The sequence below is a fragment of the Cataglyphis hispanica genome, chromosome 10 (assembly GCF_021464435.1).
Source record: "Cataglyphis hispanica isolate Lineage 1 chromosome 10, ULB_Chis1_1.0, whole genome shotgun sequence".
Lineage (NCBI taxonomy): Eukaryota > Metazoa > Arthropoda > Insecta > Hymenoptera > Formicidae > Cataglyphis > Cataglyphis hispanica.
In genome coordinates, this window is record NC_065963.1 from 5,979,771 (window position 1) to 6,007,730 (window position 27,960).

At 37.2% G+C, this 27,960-nt stretch overlaps 1 protein-coding gene across 25 annotated transcripts in view; it reads right to left on the minus strand.

Annotated features, from left to right (window-relative positions):
• Nucleotides 1–27,960, minus strand: part of LOC126852195 (polypyrimidine tract-binding protein 1) — a 351,818-nt gene that overhangs the window by 84,905 nt on the left and 238,953 nt on the right. For 24 of the 25 annotated variants that reach the window (XM_050596732.1, XM_050596721.1, XM_050596731.1 and 21 more), the window contains one exon: nt 24,745–24,849. In XM_050596732.1, coding sequence (XP_050452689.1) covers nt 24,745–24,795 — 51 coding nt within the window. In that variant the 5' untranslated portion in view covers nt 24,796–24,849. Of the gene's footprint in view, nt 1–5,882; nt 6,160–24,744; nt 24,850–27,960 lie in introns of those variants that run through there. The other variant, XM_050596725.1, reaches the window with a different exon arrangement.

The window sequence follows — 27,960 nt, forward strand, 5'->3', positions numbered from 1 at the left end:
AACAACGACAATAATTATTTTATAAAATGTGAACGGATTTAAGAGACTCATAAGCCCGAATAAAAAAATAAATATAAAACAAGAGTACAAATTCGTCATAATAATATTCTTTTAAATATTTTACGCATGTATATGAGAAAAATCATTTTAATTGATTACTCGTGACATCTCTCTAACGCGAAAACAATGTTCAAATTATTTTTTTTTTTTTGATTTGTAAAATTAACTATCATAAATATTTCAGATATAGAATTATAAAATGTATAGAATTATATAATATATAATTATATAAAATCTATACACATACACAAATAAAAATTATTATATTAACCTTAATATATATTATTGCATTAATCGTTTCTAAAGAGTAAAGCAAGAGGAGAAAAATAATTTTTACCTAGATATTCTTCTACTTTATTTTAAATATTTTTGTCTATCTCTAATATTAATTCATAACAAGTAAATTTTAGTAGAAAAAGACAAGTGGCAAAACTTTCAATCAATCGTTTTCGCGAGAAAAGGAGAGAGATTTTATTGAATTCTCGGCCGCTTACATTATTCCATACGGGACGAAGTCGAAAAAAGCGCGCGCCTTATATGTATATATATCTGAGGATATACATATATATATATATATATATATATATATATATATATATCCTCAATTCTTGTGTATGCGCGTGTATACACTTAAATCGAAGCTCTCGTGCCGCCGGGGGCGGAGTTTTCAATCACGTCTCTATCTAGTCGAACTCAGTCGAGAGCTCGATGCTTCCTCCCCTTCCTCACTTCCGAAAAGAACTACCAAAACCCATCTCTGTGTCGGCTTCGTCGTTGAGGTTTTCCTCGTTTTTTCCCTTCGACTATCGTCGATCCGTGACTCTCTTAGGAACGTCGCTGAGGTTTAGTCGAGCTTAACTGATCGGAAAACGCGCTTCTTACCGGGTTAAGGAAGATGGATATTTCAGAGCCCCATCCTTAATCCCTCCTTGCCTCCTTAACATCCCACGGAGTTCGAAAGAATAGATATTTTTATTTGAACGTGTCAATCGATATAACGCGACGAGGAAGGAGTACAAGAGAAATGGATAATTAAAAATGCTGCGCGGATTATTAATTATTGGCGGACAAATGATTTAATTAATCGGTTAATTAATTAATCGCGTAAATAAATTTACAACATTGTGGAAAATATAAACTGGAAATAGACAACGACAAAATGTATGTATGATAAATGAGAATCAAATCAATTTTCAAAATACATATGCAGAATAATATTATATAATAAATGTAGTAAAAATGTAAAAAATAGAAACGACGAAAATATTATTTTTCTGAGACGTATTACAGGAATTATCTAATGCATTTATTAGTATTATTAATGTAATTTAAATAAATATGCGGTAATTTTGAGAGTATATAAAATGCATTTGTTTGAACACAAAACGGGAGCATCAAGTGAGAGTTAAACATAATTTATCTCCTCTTTCACAAATGCCAGAAAACGGCCGACATTAATTAACTCAAAGTATAAGAGGAAGGCTCGGATGATTCTCCATGAATGAATTAAAAATCAACTCTCGCCGACGTCCCTTTATGTCCACCTCAATTTTCTCGGCATGATGCGGCGTCCACGTCGTCGCTTTAATCTCGCTTGTACGAACTGTCGCAACGGCGATAACGACGACGACAACGACGACGGCTACAACAATGAAATCGGATTACAAACGAGTTGGCGTGTCGTACGCCGTAATAAGATGGATTCCATGACGAGGCGATAAAGCATTTCTAGCTCAACAGGTCAAAGTCGCGACAAAATTTCGCACGACTTTCCCTTTAAACAAATAGAAAGGAAGGGATTATATGAAATTTTCACCACATCTTATACAATTTTCATCTTATACTTTATGTATAAATTATCGTTGATTAGTATCTTATAGATCTTAGGTATAACAAATAAAAAATAATATATAAAATGTATAATAATATTAAAAAAAAATTAATCAAATAAATTGTGATTGTCGATTCAAAAATAAATTTTCTAATTTTCTTGATTTTTTCCCCAAAATTTTCAAAAAAAAAAAATCGAAACTCGAATATAGCAGAATTTTAAATGTTTTTATTTTCTACGTTCATATATTCTCGGTTATAACATAGGAATTACAAATGATGTAACAGAGAAACGGCAAACTAAAGTGAGAGCGCTAATGTCAGAGGAATCGATCCTAAACGTGAAACAAGACACTTCACCGACATCGCGAAGAATACCACGGAAGGGTCCGGAAAGAGTATGACACGAGTGAATGTCGATCCCGGAAGAAGGATCTTAATTGCTCGGTGTTTTTTCGCCGCGCGCGAAGGAACGCGCCGCGCTAACAAGATTCGCTTCGAGTGGCCGTTCATTCACCGTCGAGAACCACCACCGTCTCACCTCGCTTCGAGTCCAGACAGCGTGTTTCCGGTTTCTCCATTTTAAACGTGTATAGAATGGAACTTCGGCACAAGCTCTCAATCCTTCAATCCTTTCTTACTCGCTCGGTTACGATCGAGAACATTACTTTAGAGCGAAGCCTGAGCAACCAGTTGCTAAGTTTGTGTCCGTATACATTCAAATACCGAATATTAAAAAAAAAAAAATTTTTACTTTATATTGACCGATAAATCTCGAGGATTGCTCTTCGCTTTTCTCCTCGAAGTGCATCCTCAGTCTCGGACAAGTCTCGTCGATCAACCTTCTTCACCGTAGCCGATAATTGGACATAATAGAGGCAATTCGCGGAAAATCGCTCTTAGGAAATAGGCCACGCGAACCTCGTGCGTCACAACGACGCCAAAGTTGAACATGATCCTATGATCTGATTTATTGGCAAATGCGCCGGTGCATGGTCGCGATAGCGTGATTTCTTGTCTGACACGAGGTCATTTATTTCCCACGTATCATTATGGATGTATTTATAAAAATTTGTAATAGAGATTTTGACGAAAGAAAAGCGGAAGAAAAAATACTAATTAATTTAATTAATTTAAATGTCTTTCATATAAAATAATTTGAAAATGTCCTATTAATATTTTATTAAAAAAGTAATTTTTTAAAATAATATTAGCAGTAGTAATATTTTCTTGTCTTATTTAAATGATAAATCCATTTCTCAGCAAAATATAAAAACGAAATAAATAGGTATATCTTTTAAACAAAATTATGACGCCGTAATCCATAATTATTTCAATATTCTGTACGTGACTCATAATAAAATTTATACGCATATCCAAGATATCGTAAAACCAAAAGGCGTTGCTGTAATTCGAAGATTCGCCATAGCGTATCACACGCATTTACATCTGTAACACAGTATTATCTGACGTAAAGTGCCGGTGGGAAGTCTTACGCGAACGATAAACACGTGATCGTAATTCTCGTCCCTGCGTGTTCTATAAACATCGAAAGGTAAGCGTGTGAAAGTGAAGTTAACAGGCCGATAACATTTATGGCGCTGCCGCTGTTAAGCGACGGCTTAAAAATATCTGTAAATGACAGCAACTTGCTTGTAACGGATGCTACCTATTACGCAGTCATGACGATCCTTAAGCATGGTCGTTTACGGAAAACGTCGAATGGATGCTTCGATTTCTCGCGAGTATCATTAATTCGTATCCCTTGACATTTGCCATCAATTTTTCCATGATGACATAACGATTCATCAAATCCACAAATAATATGATAATTACGGGACGGGAAAATATCTTAATATTTATGGAAAACAAAAACTTCTTCCAAAGAATAAACTAAATTATTTCATGAAATACGTAACAAATATTACTCTTTTGTCTGAAAAAGATAATATTCACAAAAATATTACACAGGAATTAATGATACATACAATGTAGAGAAAATGGAATGGATGAATATATCATGATGTTATTACATTTGTGAATGTGTATAATGAAATCTCAGATTACTAAATGGATTCTCGTAATGCGAGTGTTTTCAACGATATAAAATAATTATATATTTTTCTATAAATTACAATTTTTTATAAAAAATTGTAAATATTTTATTATATTAACTTAAAAATGTTTTATAACTTAAAACATTGTAAAGTTAATTTTAAAATTTAACTTTAAAATGTTTTATAAAATCGACTAAAAAATAAATAAATAAATACATCTCCTCGTAACAGTTGCAATCAAATAAAAAAATATATATTATATTGTATATTGTATTCGATAATACAAATATGAGCCAACAATAAATATTCGAAATAATAGAAATATTCGGTTAAAAATATCGCAGCAACGCTGATTCATTGTGTGTTTATATTGCAAGGAACGCACATAATCTCGAGAACTTTACTAAACTTTACTCTGAACTTCCATAAATATAATGCAACCTATGCACGTAATACAGTTGCATATAAGATCAATCGCTCGCACAAGTATACTAAACTTTGCGCACCTTGACTTCAAGGTTATAAATACAGCTATACATCGCACTACTTACATACTGTTTATGTTTATGTGGCGCCATGTGTTATTGTATTAATAATTCGCACACTAATAAATGAGACTTAATATGTCGTTTATCTTATGTCCTCTATCCAGAGCACATAAGATAAACGGCATATTAAGTCTCATTTATTCGTGCATATACTCGTGCATATAATATAAATCGTCCTCGATAAAGCAATCTAAAGACGCTAAAAATATGAAACCCGGTATATCGAGCACCTGTTTGAAAGTAAAACTAGAGATATACGACACTTCACTTCGCGAAACAAATCGTGATAAAAGTTCCACGATTCAAAGAAATATACGTAAATAACGACTTGATCGAAGCTTTATATCACCCCTAAAGTACATTTCAACGCGACATTAATCATCAAGTAACACATTGCAGATATTCGAAATAAGAAAGCGATCAAATGATGTAGGATAAAAGGGCAGGCAGGGAAAATATGTGATTTAGATCCCATAACAGGCGGCCGGATGCATTCGCCTCATTTGCTCGCCCTCGAGGCATTTCCCAAAATGAGAGAAAATCGAGAGAGAGAGGAGGGGGGGAGCACGAGCCACGCGGGTCCTTCTTGCTTTTGCGCGAAGATAAATGTTACGCAGTAGTCGCATACCCTCTAAACCTTCGACCTCAATCGATCGTAATTTATAAGAGGGGGAGGGACCGAGAGCATGATCGACGACGATCTGAAATTCGAGGTAACCTTCCGAGACCGAACAATCAAATGTTTTTCTACTTTCATCCTTTTTACATTTATTGTTTTCCAAACGCGTAATATGATTTCCATTATAAAAATGTTAGATACGCATATATCTCGATATATATTGCGAGCAAACTATCGCGGAATATTTCTCTATCATACGCGGATCTCGTGTTATTTTGAGTGAGAAACAATGTTATTGTGCGTATCGACTACTTCCTTGTTTAAATAAATATAGTTTATATCTCTTGCGTCAGAGTATTCAAGATAAAATGCAAAAAGCTACTATTGAAAAACACGATCCGCGTGACGTAACGTGAAGCGCAATTAGCGAAGAAGGACAAACTTCACGTTTAATGTTTCCAACATTCAAAAGTTTCGATAAATGTTGAACGAACTCATAAATAATGCCAAACGCCAAATATCTCGAAACGGCAAACAAATAGACTGTTGAAAATCATCTCGACATGACATAAAATTCAAATATCAATTTCACGTGTCTGTCATATATCGTATCGCCGATGTCGTTCTCGGCGCCGAGAACCGATGTTCCGGGCGGGTCGCGCCAAAAATATAAACATGACCGGTGATAGAATAACAATCTCTCGGAATGTAACGAAAAAAATAATTCGCCTGTAAAATACAAGAAAAAGAGTGAAAAGATAAACTTACGCCGAGGAAGTCGACGCACATTCTCAGATGAGAGCCTCTCTCTCCCCACATTTCGTGCTTGAGGCTATTGCGCATGTCTATGGATCCTCCGAGCGCCAGCAGGTGAGACTCGCGATAAACGTCGAACGATGTACGCGGCATCAGCTGACCGACGACGCCGACCCCGATGTCACAACTCATGTCAGCTATTTCCGCATTCCCGACCGCGAGATTCTTGTTAATAAACCGAAACATAAGCGAACGTTGCGCTGTCATAGCCGACGCGACGCGACGCGTCCGCCGCGCGCGAACGTGTCTACGGAACAACATGTTGCCATCCGGTCGATGTCACATTGACGCTCGGCTAGTTCCGCCGCGACTCGGCGAACTTCGGCTCGCAGCGACGCGCGCCGCTGTCGCCGCAAACTTCGCGCGCGTTAGTAATAGTAAACAAGACGTGAATCGTCAGATATATTTGTATCGTATTTAGTGAATTTTTAACCACGTAAAAGGTGCTACATTGGCTGATTGAAAGAGAACATTAAACGAAACAGATCGTAAGTCTGATACAATATGATATTTTATAAAATCCCGAATATATTTGCTCTGTAATATTTATAGTTTAGGCGTCTACCTGTATTTATGATTCTATATTCATAATTCTTGAATAGCAATAATTTTTGACTATATAAATATGAACTAGTATTAATTATTCTATCAAGTAAAAGAAAAGAATAATCAGTGTGTTGATTATAGCTTTCCAATAAATTTATTTCATTATTCAAAGTATCTGAAATATATTCAGATTTAATGTGCTATTTTTATTGTTTAGTTCATTAGAATGAACTATGTAGAGAAAGCTATCTTAAGGCGGCAAACTTTTAAAAATTAAAAATTTTTAATTTACAATTACATTTTTTTAGCGTTGCTTACCTAAGTTCACCTTCGTTGTTTTAAATAAAATTGTTACATTTTAACATAAATTAATTATTTTGCAAATAAAAATATTAAAATAAAGTAAGAAAATCAATGTTATATGTGATTCATAATTTTGACATATTGTGAAACAAAAAAGATGCAATATTTTGTAAAATAAAAATTCATTTTTCAATCTGACTCTCTAAATACTTTCGTATACTAATAATGAAATAAATTGATTAATAAAAAATAACAATTGCACATATCTTCTAGTATACATATTGTATTTACTTTAATACAAAATTTTTAATTAAAATAAATATAAAAAAAGTAAATAACGAATACATATACAAAAATACAAAAATCTTTATTTACAATTAGACTGATTGATAAAATTTGTAGCCTATTTTATATCAAAGTTGCCCTTATTTGATTTTAAACAAAAGTGAACTTTAAAGTCGATAGTTTGAAAATTCTATTTCATGCAAATGAAGATAGGGGAGATGCGTTAGTGTTAGATTTCACAAGTTCTGTTGGAAGTTTCGTAAAATGTATTCGGATTTGTGTTAAACTAATAAGAAGAAAGCAAAATGTCTGTTTTTATTTTGTAAATAAATCGACATAATTAAGTCGAAATGCATCAGCAGATTATTATTACGAGAGAAACTAATAAATAATATATATTCAAACAACGTATATATTTTTCGACAACTGCATTTTTTGATCTAAAATATTTTATTCAATCATATTTATATGCTTTTGAAATATGTTGTAAGAAAATTAACATAATTAATATTAGTTGCATTCATCAATTTTGATGTGAAAACATTTTTTGGGAGCAAGACTTCAACAAAAAAATTTTCCATGGCTTACACGAATTACAAATTACATCATTTCGATGTCGTAATATTCTCGAGTGAATTATACTGATATGAGCATCATCGTTTAATGGTGCAAGCGCATTTAGATTCGGTGGCACGTGCCACGACGACGCAACAGGCGGCGGCGGTAGTCGCATCTCTATTAGAAATCCAAGTAGCCCCCCCATCCTCCTCTCCTCTCCCCTCCCCCTCCCTCTCCGCAACCCTTCTCTCCTCGACATCCTACCCCGACCACTATTTCGCTCCGTCGCCCCGTTTTCAATCCCGCGCCCTCCGACCCGCGCCCCCGGGAGGAAAACCCGGACTCCTTTCTTTGGAAAAGCCATCCGAGAGCTCCGGGAGTCTACGGAGCTCCGAGATAAGCGCTCGAGCCCGCGACAGATGCACCCGAGTGCATTCGAGGGTGATGCAGAAAGGAAGAGAGTCCGTCCTCTTCTCCCTCTCACCACCATCATCGCCGATCTTCGTCCCTTTCGCTCGACAATAGGATGCATCCGCGTACCTTGGTTGTCGAGCCTTTGTGCATCCCTACGTAGATTCTGACGACGAATTCTTTATAATGTCGGCCTGCTTCCACCGTTTTGGATGCTTCGACATCAAACTTTAATCGCGGATTCTTTGACAAACTCACGTAATCATCGAATCATTCCTTGTAAAAAGTTTATAAGTAAGATCCTTTTACCGAGAATCTTTTGTTATTCGCAAAGAATGAACTATCAATTATTACTCATACATATTTTTGCAGTTTCTTCCAGCTGCACATTGTGTTGTAATTATAATTATAATTATAATCGTATTATAATTATTTATGGATTTTATATCTTATATGTATAATGGCAATATTTTATGGTATGCACAATCTAATACATAATATAGAGGAATGAATCGACAAGAACGCGGAATCACATTTAGCTTTGAATACGCAGCGAATATAAAATATGAAAAGCAAGGATTTTTATTTTTATTTCACCGATTTAATATGCGGCGATTGAAAATTCATGAAAGCGACTAGTCAAAAATTTATTTCAATGTGCATAATTTAAACCGTCGGAATCAGCGATCGATTCGCTTTTTCTCGTCATCGTATATATTAATTAGCGCCCGAATTGAGCTTCAGGCGTGAGAACTAAAATCATTTTCCCGGCGATCTAAAAAGAACGCGTCCATCGTAAACGTGAGGAAGAAGAATTGTATCAAAGAAACCTCATTCGCTCATGGTATTATTCATTATTATTGATATTGTTAAGGCAAATTTTCGACAAGATTGACAGAGGAATATCGCGAGAAAAAAATCTTCGATTTATCCGATTAATTGGCTATCAGAGAGAACAAAAGATAATAAAAAGAAAGACAAAAGGGTCAATGGACTGGCTTAGATCGGCTCAAATTCAATCACGCGAACATATATAAGCGTCAGCATTCTCAATATTAATTAACGCCAATAATTAGTTATTTTCGCCTTAAGGCGGACCCGCTGCGAGCAACTACCACTTGCTATCATATAGAGTTGTACAAATGATCGTTCCCCTCGTCCATCACGCGTTCATTTCTCACAGAAAAGCCCTTCTGCCCCTCAGCAACATGCAGCAGCAGCAGCCGATTGCACCTCGTAAACCTCGGGTCGCCAATCATCGTGCGGATTCGACTCCGATGAATACCAGCCACGGTATCGATTTCGATGGGACACTTGTCCCTCTTTTTTTTCTGCATCGCACCCTTCCGCCTCTCCCGGTTTCCTGCAATCTCTCACACTCTCTCTTTCTCTCTTTCTCTCTGTGATAAACTCGCGGAATTAACCGGCTGCGAGCCCATCGTGAAAAAGCGCATGCGAATATATAGCGAATGACAGCCGCCGCAACCATATCGCAGATAATTAATTCGATCGAATTTCATACGCCGAGGGCTGTACGGATGAAAGGATTGTTTTGGCGAAACGATTGAGGAGTCGACCGGATAAATACGGTCCGATGATTTTCGGAAACACGGGATCGAACGCGAACTGCTCCGCGTTTAGTAAAAATGGTCAATGGTATTTTTAATTTCTTTTTCTGTCATGTGTCAAATCCGCTTTTCCCAATATACCGGCCAAATATTCTTTCTCGTCGTTTATTTAATTTTATTTTTTTATGGGTATATTTTATACGCGCCATTACCGCATTAATTTTTAATAATAAACTTTTCAGAATCAATTTTGAGGCCAATTATCTTGTATTATTTGATGGCCAAAGATATTTGAAAAGTTCGAACAAATTAAATCAATAAAACAAAATAAATAATTTATATATAAAATCTCATAATATATATACACATAAAATAATGTACAATAATTCTCTAATATTGTGTATATTTTTATCTGAGCATCCCGGACACGTGAAGTGGTGCAATTTTTTTTTTTTTAACAAAAACGATCGATAATATTGGATATTTTCAACCTGAAATAGATGTGGTAATCCGTTTTCGGCTTGATTACACGATATGAAGTTGCATTCGGAGAATAATTTGCACACCGGACAGAAGCGCAAAAATCGCTCTTGCGTTTTCGACAATTGCGACAAGCGAACGGTAATTCTATCGGTCGGGTTAAAGCAAAAAAAAAAAAAAAAATAAAACAAATAATAATAACGCCCGCAAGAGCAAGAGCGTTAGAAATTTTCTACGGTCGCGTCGAACGTCAAAGTGGTTAGAGAAAAAATTTGTCAACTCGATGTATTGCAGATGAAATCGCGCTCGCGCACCGACACGTGAAAACAAGCAAGCGTGATGATGGCGATCAACGCGGTCGCTTGCGATCCATCGGTGTTTATGAATACGCCTGTCGGATATATTTTGTTAAATTTTTGTGTGTGTTAAACAAACATGTGTATACAAAAATAGAAGTTTGTGATATGTCGCACGTAGAGATGCACGATCGGACATGCATATAAAGTATTATTCGCGCGTAATAAAAATTCTCAAAGTTGCGATTGGTTTTTGAAGCAATTTACATCGCCAATATTAGCGAGTGATTTATGAAAATATCAATTTTGCGATCAGTTTTTAAGATTTTATTTATAAAATTGATTAAATGTTTAAAAAATTTTGAATATAACAAGAAGGAAGAAAAGAGAGAGAAGAGCAAAAGAATAGAATAGAAATGCATGAAAACAAATTTTTACAATTTATTATGTCAGCAGAATATAAATAATATATATTTCTTAAATAATGAACTTTTCTAAATCATTTCTCGAAATTCTCAACAAAAGTCCGTTTCATCATTCTGCTTAAAATGACAAGCGAAGCGTAAGAATCGCGGAAAGAGTTCGTCCAATCTTTTGGCAAAGTCTTCAATTGAGACGCAAAGTGTTCGTTTTATCTGGAACATTTCTCGTTCCCCCCATTTTCCCACCCTTATCCCAGAGTCGCGGAGTCCCGTCCACAGATCTCGCATATAAAACGCTCTCTTGTGCAAATCGGGGGTTTTCTCGCTCGACGCTCAGCGCCGCGACGCCGCGGGAATTATCGGCAAAACGTCAATATGCATTACGTCTCTCCGTCCACCCGCGAAGCCCGGGTCCGACATCGCGCGCCCTGACTCCCCTAAAGAGAGATCCGACCCTCTTTTATCGACAACCTGCAATCTCGCTCGTTTCTCCCTTCCGATTACCGTAGCCATCCTCTCTCTCTCCTTTACTTTCGGCAAAGAGTTTGCTCGTTATTTCCTTTCTTTCATCGATTCGACACGCTCGATCGCCGACTGAAACGTGTTATTATCGGCAGACCAAGCGTTCCCTTCGATGCTTCAATTTTTAGTTCTACTACTAACAACATGTAACATTTCGTAAAAGATATTTCTAATCGCGCTTCTCTCTCTCTCTCTCTCTCTCTCTCTTCGCAAGGCGTCTAAATATTTTGTTTAATGTGTTATATGTGATTCTTCAATAAATTATATTAAAGTTCTTTGTACCACGGCCTTTAATCTTACATAGTGTATAACCAAATAATTAACGATGAAAAAACAAACTGTGCTTCTGACATCGGATTTCTGGATTTTTGCCAATGAGTCCGGCGATGGATGTATATTTAACGCCGCCAATGTATCCGATAAATTTCTTGCAACTAGGACGATTATCAATAATGATATTAAATATCCAATCAGTAATGAGAGAGCCGGGATATTATTAATTTTTCGCTTCATAAAAAAGAAGAGAGAAAGAGAAATAAGCAATAATAAAATAATGTTAAAAAGGAAATAAATTCATAAAAGATGATTAATCGGTCGAATTGATGAGCACGCGACATGATGATTTGCGTAGGCAGTATTTTGCGTTCCATATCGCATCAAAGCTACAATCAAATCTCGAAAAGACTGATTTTATCGCGACACGCGAATACGTACTACGGACTTCTCTTCTGCGTTTCTTCGATATGCGGCAAAGTGATAAATGATGCACGAATCGAGCGAGATGAATTTAAACACGAGTTGTATTATCAAATCTGCGATCGCGATCGGATTAAAGTTTAACGAGAAATCAATCTCGCGGTCCTCGATAGATTATTCGATCAACGCGTGCGAAACGTAAACGCGCTAATCGTCGGAGCGTCGTCTTAAACCGAATTAAAGTTTTGCGAATAATTAATCGGAGCTCTCGATGTATTTTCGTTGTGCGCCGCAATCTCGGATGAATAATACGCGAACGAATTTACATATCATACAGGGACAAATTTTGGCTGCATAACAGATGATCGTACGTTCATAATAATTAAATTGACAGATTTAAGAATCGCTCGCGCGAGAAATACGATCGAGTTTCGAAATTGAACGGAATCGAATAATTGAATTCATCGAATCGCCTTAAACTTTCAAAACTAAGGTAAGAAAGCCTTAACTTGCAGCTAACACGCGACTGTTCGTCGTAAAGAACACATCAATAGGAATTCCGTAAGATCGACAGATCGCAAGGCAAGTTTCGCTTTTAATATCACAGTTTCGACGCCGACGGGGAAGGGTCTGTTAATATATTGATGGAATATCACAACGGGGAGAATCTCTACATTTTCATTGCTTTTAGGGGGAGAAACGCTCGAGACGGATTCGAGGGTAAACGGGATGGTATGGAAGAGATTCTTATTGATGAACCTTTCACCCCTTTATGCTCATCAAATTCCTCCGGACGATACGATGTTCAGTCAGGATAAGCCAACGCTTTCGGTCAGCTTGTACATTTAATCGCACGTACCTCTCTCTTTCTCCACGCGAAATCGTGGCGATCTCAGTCGAATCGATTGCGCGCCCCCATTTGCAAAGATCTAATCCTACTAACAAGAGAGACATCCAAATAATTAGTGAAACTAAGATCCATAAACTTGCTCCGACGATGGAAGTAAATGGATTGTTGGTAATACGAAGTCCTATAAATCGTGGTCAATGCTAGTTCGAAACTGTGACGATGACGTCAATCAATAAAACGCTTCGGTTACATATAAACTAGTTCAATCAATTTTCACCCTGCAAATTGTTTGGTATTATTGATGAAATATACTGCAGATATCAATCAAACAATTATGATTTTGGGAAAGTGCAAACAGAGACGTTGTGTAGATATAAAACTGTACAACATTTGTGTAATTATCAAATTACATGGTAAACTATAATCTAATGAAGGAAGCTAATATCGTAAATTAAAATTATGTTGATATAAATATTGCACATCGTATAAACACGTTAATTGCATTTTCGGTTTCACTTTACTTAATTGTCGCCCGACTTTCGTGCGACACGATCGCTCAAGTTGTTAAGCGCGAATTACGCGCCAACTCCGTATATATAAACTTAATGACACGATATGCGTAACGATATCAGGTGGAGCTTGTCAAGCTTGAGAAGATTAACTGGATTATTACCGACGTCGTATCGCCGTATCGGTCGATTTAATATTTAATACAATGAAAAGAATGAGCTCCTATCACTCGGTAATAAAATTATTATTCATCCATTCAATCTTCGACACTATAATTCCACACGCTATTTACACCTACGTGATATAAAGAAACAAAGTATGTGTGGTGATTTCGAGAAGAGTGCGGTTAATTTTTTTTTTTTTCATCATATATTAATTCTTCATGCGTGACATTCTATTCGCTCAATTATTAACATCTATATACGACATAAAAAAAATCTTATCGCTATCGATCCCAATCAACTTGAGATATGTTTGCGAAATGATGCCTGAATCCCTGCGATTAATACCGCAGCGCAATTCTATATTTACTCTAGAATACTCGGTAGAAGGAGAGTTCAAACATAAGAGTAAGTTTCGACAGCTTGGAGGAGAGAAGAGAGGGGAAACTTATCGTTTGAATGTGTATTGCAAATTCAAGAATTCGATCCGGAGCACGCGTTGCCGGAGGTAAACTCAACGCAAAACGAATGGGTACAAAGAAAATATATTGGAGAAAAATATTTGTCGACGTACATATTATTAACTGCAGGCTGTGATTCACGATGCAATAGTTCGAAACGCGGTCGTAGAAAATTTCCGGAAAAATCGCGACCATCAGAATCGATGTATGTCAAAAGTTTCTTTTATTGAAAATCTTAATGTAATGTTATATCATATTGTTGTAATTAAATAATCGTGATTAAAATCAAACTTCTTGGAGGGAAACAACACATCTTGAATTTCCTAGAATACCTTCTGTTAAATTCTTTCGTGCTCTGAACATAATCATTATTCTCTACTCTTTTCAATATTATATAATAAGAACTTCCATTCAATTGAGTTTTTCCAATAAATTTTCATCGAGATGGTTTAATAATCTATCAATACCATAATTAATATCTCCCCCATACGCGGCAGTGAGGGAGTTACGGACTAAATTATTATTAATAACGAATATTAATAACGGGTCCCGATATAACCATAACCACTGATACATTATCAGAGACTCTTTCATCACATGCGTAGTATAGCTTAGTTAATAATGATTTCATTAGTATCCAGCTGGCAAAATCCCCGATTAATATTAAATTACATGTTGATTAATTTTGGAATATGTATTTTGTAAGCATAAATCTCGCAATACAATCCAAAACATATTCTTATAACAGATATATTAAGCATACAGAATCGCGTTTTGAATACATATTTCTTTTAGCAATTATACATAATCTATTTTGCAAAAACGTCAACCAAGTGTCTACTGTGTTGGGATAAGAATTATTTTCTCCCGAAAAAGTGATCAATATTGTAAAATAAGAAAAAAAAAACTGTAAAAGAAGAAAAAAATAAATAAAGTAAAGCGGTAAATTTTTAGAATCGTATTTGATCGTAAAAAAAGCAGCAAAGTTTGCCGGGCTTTGTTTCTGACATTGCAGTTGCATTTGCATGCATGAAGGCGATGTTTCGAATGGTACGTTAATTACGCGTACATGAAGTTTCATGCATAATTATGGCAATTTTTTTATCTGCAAGGAAAAGTAATTGAATAATAGCTGCGACTAAAGCAATATGTGTACTCGAGTTTGTTTTTGTAAAAAAGAGTGCTTCAAAGCGAGGCCAACATTTCAATGACTACTCGGCAAACTGAAAAAAATTCCTTTCTCTTCCTCGGAAAAGAATAGACAATTCAGACCAAATTCGCAATAAAAATACTTTAGGCGCAGTGATGTTATTACTATATTTTGAAAAAACCGTTTTAATTTTATTACTCTTCTGAAATACATGTACGTTAAAATCTAGAATAGAAAATTTGTTAAAAAATGATAGAAAGTAACATAATTATTATAAAAAAAAAAAATTTTACATTCCAAATTCAATCTGTGGCTCAATTATTTAATATTAAATTAGTTTATAAAGTATTATGACAGTTTAGATATATAATAAGAGTTTTACTTTTGCGGGTTAGGTATATTATTGCAAAACATCATTTTCTGCAAAATTCTGAAATTAAAAAGTAATTATACTTATAGTCGCATAGCGTGCTGCAATAATTAATATCAACATAGATTTGAAAAAATTGCATAGTAAACTAAAATGATTAAAACGATTTATTCAAGTGACCGATAATGTCGGATGAGATGGCAATTTGTCTAAATTATTCGCAAAGTGAATGCAGCTTACATATGCACCTTTATTCGTGTTTTAGAAAGACTTGGCATGAGTCCAGAGCTTTGAATCTTAATAGGAATCTCGTTACCCGTTTCATACTATTTTGTAGCTCTGGTTCTCCAACTTATTGTCCTAATCTCCGCGTGATAAATTGCACATTTGTCATGCTTCGCTTCTCTGTCTAGCGACACGTCCGATGCACAGCGTATATTTCGATTCAAATCGAATCGAACTCATAATATAAAAGGAACAATTTATAAGCTGGCGCAAAATTTACAAGATTCAAATTTGAAATAAATTACAATCAAATTTTTGCATATTGATAAACGTTACGTTGATTCTACGATAAGCTCGAAACTGATCAGTGGCAAAGTATCTTTCGGAAAGGCGAGACGAAAATATTCTCTTTGTAATTCCGGTATGGAAATATTCAAGTTGCGCTTCCCTCCCCTCGTTCTATGGAAACTGCTTTAAAGCTCCGTCGCGTCGACAGACGTCGATAAATTCATCGTCGAGCCTTCGTATTTTTAAGGCGACTATACGACGCGCGTTGCGCAAGAACGAACGACAGACTTCCTCTCGTTTACACGCGCGCTACAACAAGCTTTCCTCCGGTTCCATTCGATAAGTGGCATGCCTGCGATGCGAAAGAACGTTTCCGCAGTTGCCGCTTATCCGGCAAATAAAGGCCGTCGTAAAGATAGGACGGGTTGTCGTTCGTGCCGTTAACGTTACTTTTGCCGTTATCGAGTTCGTTAGCAAACGCGTCAGTGCATTAAATTCATGTAATGAGAACGTAAAAAAAAATCCCCCCCTCCCGGAAAGAGAAAATAGCGACCACACACTAACGACTGCTGGTCCGCTAACAAGATAAAGATGTTCGTGTCTCGATCGTGTTTTATATAGAAGTCGATTGTTATCATTTATCGACGCAGCTGTGGATATAAGTTGCACAGCTGCACAGAGCTCTTTAGCTGTAGATATACTCCCTTGATATAATTTATAAATATTCATCATGTTGCGTGCTTAATGATTTTTTATAGAATTATTTTCTGTCATTATTGTAAATTATTATAGATATAGACACACCATTTCTACAAATAATTATATAAGTAAAAATTCGCGTTAAAAAATAAAACGTATTACCCGCGTTTTGCGTATCGCACGATAATCACATTTTTCACGAGGAAACCGAAACGTCAGTCAATCGCGCGATTCATCCGACGGGACGACAGCTGCAGGTGGAAGCAATTTATCTAAACGACAGCTTTGTCAGGTCACTCGGACTAAAAGCACATATATCCCACTCGTAATATTACTACACCATCGGAGTAGCAATTATATCACCCGCGCTTTAATTCTTTTGTAGCTTCCGAATCGGCGTTATCGACCCCCTTCCTGCCTTGCCATCATCGGTTCCTTTGCCTCTTTCGAACGATTATATATACATCGATATCGAGAGCACTCCGTGAATATATATTTTTAGCGTAAAACTCACCAGAGAGAAGAATGGTAAAAAAGCGTAGCAAATTGGGGCGAAGCCGAGCGGTCACGCAAAGAATGCTTTTTTTTTTATTTACACGCTTTTGTCGACCTCGAGATTTCATTTAACGTCAACTTATGGCCAATTATTCGTCGTTTCTGGGGAATAACACAATGCCGGTTATCGTGTAATTGACACAAGTTATAAAATTGTTACTGTATTGCGTAACATATGAAAAAAGAGAGATATCTACGTAGACAAGTTTGGAAAACTAAATTGAAGATTAATTGTGTTTACTGATAAAAATATCCGTTTGGAAAATATTTTGATTTTATAATGATGTATGACACAACATAAATGTAGATATGTCGATGGAGCTGTCAAAGCGAGATTCTATCACGTTTTTAATTTTAGAACATAATAAGTTTTCTAATTTTTTTCAGACATATCGCGCTTGTTATAGACTGCATATTTTTAAATGATGGATCAGTAATATATTGTGTTTATATTATAGAGAGCCTCGCCGGGTCGTCTATTTCCCGACCGTAGCATCATGGCTCAAATCAGTCGTAACCTAATTCAACGATCCTCTTCATCGTCTATTTTAATTCGATGTCGCTTGGATTTGACACAAGTACTATTAATTGATGTTGCTAAATGCGAGACGGTGTCTCATCGGACTTTGAACAGATTGGCACGGGATACAGAATTCTACATGAAACGTGATTGAAATTCTGTCCGACTTTGCACTATTCGAAACACACGGCAAATATTAATTATTTTATAAAACAATTTTCTACAGACGTACAGATAAGATTATAAAACTGTAATAAAAAGTAGATTCCAAAATTTTTCCATTATGAGATTACACTATTAATTTACTCCCCCAACATAACATCTCTACACGATCAATAGAACGGTTATTAAAGTTTTTCAGCCTTTTTAACTTCAATAATTGCATTTCATTCCTGAAAAATGAGAAAAAATAATGTCAGAAATTCATCGTAAGAGACATAGTCAGATGCGCGCAACTCGAATTAATCGCCGTGAGAAGAAATATTTACCGGTCGAGTGGACATGCCAGTGATACTTTGCCCGGCGCCGCGCGGTACGATACGATACGATACTGCCTGCCGCTTTTGAATCGAGAAATCGAGATTATCCACACGAGGGACGGCTGGCATTCGAAAATCGTGCTCGACGTTCCGGTGCATTCGGAGAGAAACATTCCGGCATGAAATATGTCAGATACGCCAGCGAGAAGTTCCAGTCCGGTTTCAGACGTCCCGCGTCGGCGATTGCCCTCCCCCTCCCTCCCCCTCCTTCCGTCCAAATCCTTTTCCACCCTCCCGCGGATATATATACGTTTTTAATATAAAATTCCGGGATTCGCGGAGGAAAATGGAACGGAGGGGCAACTCTTCTCCTCGCGTACTGTATGCCGCCAGCAATCTCGAATACTTCGCCGCTGCCGACACGACGACTACGTCAACTTATTGGTAGTTGCAAGTAAGCGCGTGAGCACATGGACACAACATTCTTCCAGCGAAGAATGCGGAAACGAAGAACGTACAACTGATAAATTTCCGCGCAGATGCGTTGGTAGAAAGATTCCGACAGATATAAATATATCGTTCTATTCCGATTACTTTCGCGAAAATAAAACACGTTAAAAAATTGAACAGATTTTTAAGCGCTTTTACATATTTGACTTATACTTGACTGGAGAATTAAGAAGAAGAAATATTTATTAAGGCACGCAAATATTGTACAAATCGTGACAATCACAAGTAAAAAAGATGATCGAAATAAAAATAAAGAGTCGCGAAGAACCGATAATCGATTATAACATCCTTAACAAAGCCTTGATGTTCTCTAATACCAATCTCCTCATTTTTATCCTCTAGTGTATCGAGAGACACGTGGACACGCGAATAAGTAGTAATATGGCTACCATTCGTGGATAATGGAACGGAACGAGGTAGAAAATGGAACATCAAAAAGAAACGGGGACAAAAGAGACCCGTTGCCGTCTTAATAAAGCGAACACGCTGGGGCGGTTTTTATCGGTCAGTTCGTCCCAAGTTTTTGTCCTTCATTCTGCGAAATTTAAGAATATCGAATAGCCAACACGCAGAGGAATTTAACAGCTTAAAAAGCTGAGCAAAAGTGTAGATAATTTTGTACCAAAGCCTAAATTCTTGCAACATACAAAGTATAACAATATCTTTTCATTTTTTTTTCTTTATATTTAATATCTTAAGTAAATTTTTTGATAATTTATTTTAATCGTTCTTGTGGTACGCGCATTAAAGATTTGGACTCAAATATTAAATAAGTTCAAAATGATATTATTGAGCATTGATGTTATTTGCCGAATTTATTTTTCTCGTTTTTAATAAAATAGCCCCGGTTTACGAAAAGTTAATTCATGATTCATTACACGTATGTGGAACAATGGAAGATTAAAGGCTAAATTTTCGAAAGAATCGCAATCATCATGCTTTGTAATTGATGGAAATACAAATTGCGATATTAATTTTCTACGGGATATTATTTACGAAACAGAAATGCGACGCTGATAGAGACGTAGTATTTACGTTTCAGCGGGTCCAGTTTCGCGATTATTAAAATTAGCAATTCACAACGGCCGCAATGTAAATTACACGGTCCTCATTAAGCCGAGCGTGCAACTAATCAATTTATATACCCGCGTTTAATCCGCGTTTCCTCCCCTTTCACCCTGCTCCTCAAACGCGATTATTCACGCTAGATGGAATCTTATAGAGCAAATTAAAAATCCGTATTAAAGCGGATTCGCATCCACTTAGCAACGTTATAGAGTTAATGCCGCATTATACGATTTTCCGAAGAGTACGTGCGTCCGTCCGAGGAAGGACACAAGCTCGCATTGCATTGACCCCTATCGAAAAAGAATGATCGTATCGCAACCAATGCTTTTTTAAAAAAACAAAGTTTTTTTTTAAAATAATGTTATCGCATTTAAAGAACGCGCACGTGTGTAAAAGCGATGATTTTTAGAAGAAAATAAATCACAAGTACATAAACACAGCAGAGATTGCCACTTACGTGCAGCACTCTGTTGCTAGTCGGAGAGTTGAGTAAAGAATCCTGAGTGACCAAGCGACGATCGAGAAACCTGTCCAAAGACTTGGCTATTCCTCGATTGTTACAATATCCCAACCAGATGGGGGACACTCGTTTCGCGGAGATTTGTCGAAGAGGAGGACAAATCTACAGGCGAATCCGGAGCGATTGATACCGAGAGAAAAGCCCCGAAGGTAAGGTAGTGGAAATATGACGGCGGAAGGTTGTACCTTGCTCTCTCTCTCTCTCTCTCTCTCTCTCTCTCTCTCTCTCCCTCTCTTTCCCACGAAACTTTATTCAGCCTGGAAGGCGCAATGAATGGGAGCTTCTACGAGCTTCACGAGCGTAGTACCTCTTCAGATCGTCTACGAACATCGGCAGGACTTTTTTCCTTTTTCTACTCCTCCGTCTGGTCGCGCTTTCAAGAGAAGGAGAAATTCTCGCCTTTACCTCGTCACCTTCCTTTTTACTCGCTTTTCGACTCTTCGCACCCGCAGATTTTGCACCCCGCAAGCATCATGAAATAGTGATTTTTCGGCGCGTCGCTTTCTTTGCACCAAGATTAATTTGCGTGATTTTTGCGAACATGTTATAAAGAAAGTTAAATAATCGATTAAAATAAAAATTGTACATTTTTTTCTGTCTTCTCTCTTCTTCATTAACACATTAGTAAATAAAAATACATCATATGATTTCTAAAAAAAAAAAAAAATGATGCAAATATAGTTTCAAAAAATCTTTCTAATTATAAGTTAATAAAGCGCCGAAGCAGAGAGCTTTCGCACCACTCGCAAACAAGCTTTGAAAAATACGTGAGAGGGATTATGCTGTAAAAAAAAATAATGTATCTAAAAGCGAAAGAGCTAAAAAGAAACATTGAGATAAAAAGATGAAGAGAGAGAAAGAGAGACTTGGAAAAGCGTTTGTTGTACGCTCGTAATGACAGCGAGCAGATGATGTACGTCGGTCAGCGAGTTTTGTCGAGAGAGAAAGAAAGATGAAAACACAGTCCCGGATTGTAAGAAGATGATTCCCTATACGTTTCCTTAACCGCGCCCCTTCTTCCCCGTCCGCCCAGAGGGATCGACTTTTTTTTCTAGCTCCTAACAGATTTCGCGCCGATGGCGGGCGCAGCGCGGGTTCGATTTCCTCTTTGATAAATTGCACCCTCCAGACCCTTTTCCCAAACGCCAATTTATATTAAGTAAGAGGCATATGTGTTATGGCAGAGTCGTTCCGAAATATATACCGTGGGTCGGAGCAAAATTGCTCCGGCTAGGAGCAATTCCGCAACCGAGAAGGGAAAGGTCCCAAAGCTATTCTCACCCACGTTTAGGAAAGAAACCAACAAATAGTAATTCTGATCATCTTGTGGGCACGAAATATAATTTTGAAACATTTTTTTTTAAAATATTTCTAGAAGGAACTGTCCTTTTTTTACGAGACAGAAGCAAATTATTTGTATACTGTAATAATTTGTAAATTATATATTACGTTATATTATATATATTACATTATCATTACATAAATCGACCTAACTACATAATTTAATTAGTATATAGAAATTTTATTTCCTTTTTGAATTTCTATTACAACATTATTCTCGTGCTGTTATTGTTTTAAGTACGATAATGTAACGGGGCTTTGCCGCAGTTTCTCTGTGATATTTTCCTGCGGTATTTTTTGCGCGCCACGTAAATGTTGCGTCTTCAGCTGGCGCGTAAAACAAACGTGTTCATACTCGGCAATGGCTAATAATTTCCTGCAGTTTCTCTCGTCGTACGAGAATTTTCGTCGGAAAGTAGAGCGTGTACATTTTCAAAGTAAAAGGCGGCAAGCCGGAAAGACTCCGGCTTTGTCACCAAATCCGTCCTCGCGATGTCACGAGTAAATATACACGTAAAAAGCACGTGAACAACATGTTACATTAACGATCGGCGATAGGTTTCGCGTTACACGCGTCGCGCCATCATAATGCGTTCTTGCATACTTCTCGAGATATTAATATGCTGTGGAAAATGTCAAGCGACATGCAGCATGATTATTTTCATTTTCGTGAATGCTCTGTAAAACAGTAGCGCTCTTTGTTGTTTGTAATTTTATGACAACAAAGAGAGGAAGAGAATTGTGTAAGTTATTATAATTATAATTATAATGTGTATAAAATTAATTAACATATATATATATATATATATATATATATATATATATATATAATTTCTACGAAGAGATGTAATAATAAGATATAAAAGTGCAGCAATAATTGCTTGTTTGCAATGAGTGTTTTAATAATAAACATTTATTTCGAGTGATTTATATATTGAATGTAGATAAAGAGAACGATATTTTAAACGTGTATCCAACTGCTAAAAAATTAGACTAGTTAGCTTCCCGCACCGCCAGTTGTTTTAACGAGGCTATTAAGATTGCCTTGACATTTCTAAATGACATTGTTTGTCATAACAAAGATAACAATAAAGTTGAAGAAAAAATAACACACGATGCGTACGCAAATCGTCAATTTACATCACATACGTTAAAAGACCGTGCATTTCGAAGAGAATTCCATTAATTTATCTTTATATTAAAATACAAATAATGTTAGAACGCCTACATCTCACTATCAAACTATTAATCAAATCGTATCGACATTTTTCGGTGTTGCAAAAACTCGCTGATTCAGTTAAACAAGGATTTCGGTAAATTCCGTGGAAAATGAAAGCAGATCGCTTTACGTATCTCGTCCACCAGAGCTTGTCTCTGTTTGCAACTACATATATACGAAAATGATTAACGACGCTCGGGGAGGAACGAGGTCGAACTTTTAGACTACATCCGGTGGTGCACGTGCAACCGAGTGATCCGAGACATGAGACCGTGTGTTCCCCGATGCGGTTTTCAAACACGCCGTCGTCGACGTCGTTTGCGTTCCAGAAATTTCACAATTTTTTTCATGTCTTCGTCGAAACGACGTGTGACGACGTCGAGTATACGTGACGAGAGCAGGTGCGCGAGAAAAGTGCTGTTCCGTCCTCTTCCCGAGGCGAAGCTTAAACGGCTGTCGCCACGGCGGAGCGTGCAAAATATTAATTAAGGTACGTTACCTCGCTAAAAGGCTATAACTTATGTCGCATTTTTCCTCTCACTTGCGAAAGTATTACTTTTTTTTTATTCCCGATGAGTCGTGTGCATTTTTAATCTCTACATTTTCAGAAAATTGAAATAAATATAAACATCCAAAATATTGATACGAAAAATTTATCGACTCTTTATATTCGAGAAAATATATAAAAAAATTCATCTCTCAACCGACTATTAATTTCACCGGGACATAAATACAGGGTGCTCTTAATGGCATTCACAAAATAATCTATACTTTCGCGATCCCGTAAGTAGATCGATTAATAATCGTCAAGCTATCGGGCGGCTGTTCTCTCTCTACTTTTTGATGCGATGCGCAAGGGTTGCGCCGAAAATTAATTTTTCCCGTAGAGATACACGTCGATAATTTCTCTTCGTCTATCGGTAGTCGATTATCTCGCGACACACACACACACACACACACACATACACGAGACTAATTAATAATTGTCATATCTCTCGTTGACGTGCGTCGTTATGCGCAAAGAATAATAATTGGCCGCCGTGAAAAATTAAGTTTCCCACATCGCGAGTTCGTGTACCGACAATTTTTGTCGGGTCGTTTCGTCACAAAATTTCTACATGCAGCGAATCAGCGTCGACTTGGACAGAAAAAAATTAAAAAACGATTTCCCGGTCTCTTTGACGGACAGCCATACGTTCGTTGCGATGGGAAAGCCGGAAGGAACGCGAGAACTCTTCGGGGAACGCGAAAGCGACCGATCAGATTTCAATGGACGCATTTCAATCGAGGTCACTGCATACGAATTTCTCTTTGGTATGCGATGATTTATGGTTCGTTGCGCGTTCTGGTTGCGGTCGGTTCGCCGTGAGGCAACTCGGGGGAAGAGAGAAAGAAAAGAGAGAGGGAGAGAAAAGCTCGCCCAAAAAGCACCGCACGACCGCTTTCCGCCATCGGTGAAATGGACGGACCGAGAAGGAAGTTATCGGCGTTCCTTGTATTTTATTCCGCCGTACCACGTGTATTATTGCCGTCGCCGAAATCGAAAAGAGGGATTTTTCTTTCGAGAAGAAAGACGCAATATATAAAGTACAAATTTGCGACTCTATTCCGAGAGCATTTCGAGAAAAAAAAATGTTATTATATATATAAATAAAAAATGATGACAAATAATAATTATTCTCCGATAATGGGGATTCTCTTTCAATTATCTATAAAGAATCTTTGTAAATATCTTTAGGGACTGTGATTATCGCGTGGAAATGCGGGAAGAATGCTCGCTGATTTAATTAAAAGCACTCACCTTCTTGGCGTCATTGTTGTTGTCGGCTGCGTGATGAGGTTGCGGACTCATTGAAGCACCATTGCTGACTGCCCCACTTTGCGACAGAAGCTCGTCGCTACCCCTCTGTAACAATAAAACACATTCGTGTGATATAAATAGCTCCTTCAGACCATGAGTTCTCGATAAATTCTATTTTACACCACATGTATTTCGCGACTGTTTGCAATGATGTAATTCAGGATTACACCGCCGTTCGCATAAATCTACATTACGACGATCTTCGACGTATCATAAGATATCTTTGGATCGCACGGATGGCAAAATGTTATCGCGATACAAGAAAAAAGAAAGAGAGAAAAAGAGTGAGGAAACTGTAAAATATTTATGAAATAACATTGAGTATAGTTTTGCGAATGCTAATTGCGCCGATTTAATTCCTGAAGCTTTCGAGAGGAACTGAAATAAATTAAAGCGTTGAGAGCATCTCTCGATTACTTAAAGAGTAGAAAGAAGCAAATCCTCTCATTTGACGTTCCGTCCTTGGAACATTGATAAATCTCGAATTTGTCGTCAAAAGAAATCAGGATCAGGAAACATATTACAGCAGTGTGAGACGCTTTTAAACGTGAGTCTGAATCTAAATGCTTAACCGAGTCTTCGTAGGAAACGGAAAACGTTGCGGTCAGTCGAGCGAACAGAAAATACACACTCTCTCCTTTCTCTTTCTCGCGAGATATTAATAATTAATCCCTATGCCTCTCTTTGCGAATCAACATCTGCACAGAACATCCTCTTTCGACTCATCTCTTAGAATCGTTAATCGGCCTTCTGTCACAATTACTGCAAAGAAAGATTTACAGAGGCAAGTGCAAAGCAAACGTTATATTTATGATATTTCAGAGTAATTAACTACAAATTTAATCAGATTATAACACTTTAGTAATACACATTACACACACACACACACATACGCATATCTATTTACAAATTATTTTTATTAAATTTTATTACATCATTATTACCACATTGATATTTTACACGCGTTATAATTTATTTCAAAAATATAAAATATAAAATATTATAATTATACAAATTTGTCTTTTCGCAATTACGACTTCTTCATTCATTATACAGTCACGGTTTTTTTCTCGTTGACGTTCGCCGTCAAACAGGAACATCGCGTGTATCATGAAAGAACTTAACAAAATATTTATCCGGACCGGCTTTACCGTTGCTGCATTTATTCACGAATTATGGATTACATTATGCAGTCGCGGTCGGTGACGTACTTCGTACTATACTTAAATCTGCAGGTGAGCTTTGACTGCGAGAGCCTTCACTGTGACGTGTTTGCAATGGCCAAACGCGCACGTGGAAGATAACTCATAAACTCGTAAGGAAAACCGCCACTGGGGATTCTCGAAACGGAATGCAAGATCAAAGACAATAAAGATGACCGGACGAAGAAAGCGGAAGAAAGCGCATCTTGCGTGGACTCAATCGCGGTCACTTCTCGAATAGAACAAAAAAGCTTCAAGACTTCATTACCCTTTGATTGAAAAGATGCCGATTTAATTTAGATCATTTACATCCAATAATTTACGAAGTATCGATATTCTTTTTCTCTCTTATTCTTTTTTTTTTTATCTACTTTAGAATATTTTTCTTTCGAGTTGCGCGCACGAGTTATAAATTTGCATCTTTCGCCCAAGAAAAACAAATGTAGGGCCTTCAATATTTGCTTTACGACACTTTTTTTTTTTTTTGTAAATTTAATGAAAATTATTTTTTCTATGTTTACCGATGCTTTTCATGCAAAGCAGTTTCCTGCGAAATACGAGAAACATAGAAAAGTATTAAATATGTATTTATATTAGCACAAAACCATTTGTGCTCACATAGGGAGAAAATCACAAATTATTCTCCAACTAAAAAAATAAACGAAAGAAAAGATCTGACGGGAGCGCAATTAGAGGGATGCGTTTTCCGCGATGACGCACATCTTGTACGCAGTTTATCTTCCGAAAGTGCATCGCAAACGTTCTCGGCACATCGAGTGCGCGTTGTTAGACGGAATATCGTTCAAAGAGCGATAAGAAGGAGCTCTTGTATAGAACAGTTCTCATCCATATCTCTGCGATCACACACATACACACATAGAAAGAGAGAGAGAGGGGGGGGGGAAGGGAGAGACAGAATCTCGTGGGTGGAGACGAGTCGTGGAAAGGGACTCGGTTTCCGTATATTTTCCTCGAATATGGGAGGTAGAAGTTCATCCTCTGACCAATGTACGGCGGAGCCAACCGCCCGATCCGGTGCTCGTGTATTATTTATTTCTCGCGAATGTATGGATTATGGCCCGGCTACTCTCCTCCTCTCCCTTTCGCTTCAAAGCCTCGTAACTCTTAGATTCACGAATAGCGCGTTCTCTCCCTGTCTCTCACTCTATCCCCCGTTTTTCATCTTCCGATTATCCACCCCACCTTGAAGAAGCATCCCCCGCCCGTCTGTTCTTTCAACTTCGCGGATCGCGGAGTTGTTTTCTCTCTATTCTCGAGAACCGTCGAGATCTTAAATCCAAGAAGCGAGCCCCGTGTCTCGTTCCCTGTTTTCCTTTTCTTTCGTCCTTCTCACTTCCGCTGAAGGACCAATCTTCCGTGCGATACCCGCGTGCCCGATGATCCGCACGGAATTGTCTCAAGATCGTCCATGAGAGCCGAGTATTCTAGAAACGATGGAGCTTCGCTCGGATGACAAACCAATCTCACGCGCCGGCTGCGGAACCCGATGAAGCTCTGGGCGGATGCCGTCGAGGAAGAGAACTTGACGATACGCTCCATCGAGTTCGTATCTGGATCACCGGCTACCAGCCGAGTAAATGTCGAACGTCGTAGGTGTTTTAAGTCATAATTAATCACCGAAAAGCGAGAAAAAATATATTCGTTCCCTTAATAGTTTAATTTTGTTTGCTTTATTTAGATGTATAATATTTATTAACTATATCTAAAAATGTTATTATAATCATACACACGAATAAAACAATATCTTTCTTTTTGATTCGATAAAAAAGATAATGGTACAATTTTGCGATCAAAATCTGAGCTTCAAAGTCGCTACCGAAAGCAATTTTAGACCCGATCCCGTTATCTCCTGTATGGTCACTAGACGTTTACGAACTGGCGATTGCCTATCCTTGGATAGGTAGGTCAATTTTCTCGCACGACAACGACGACG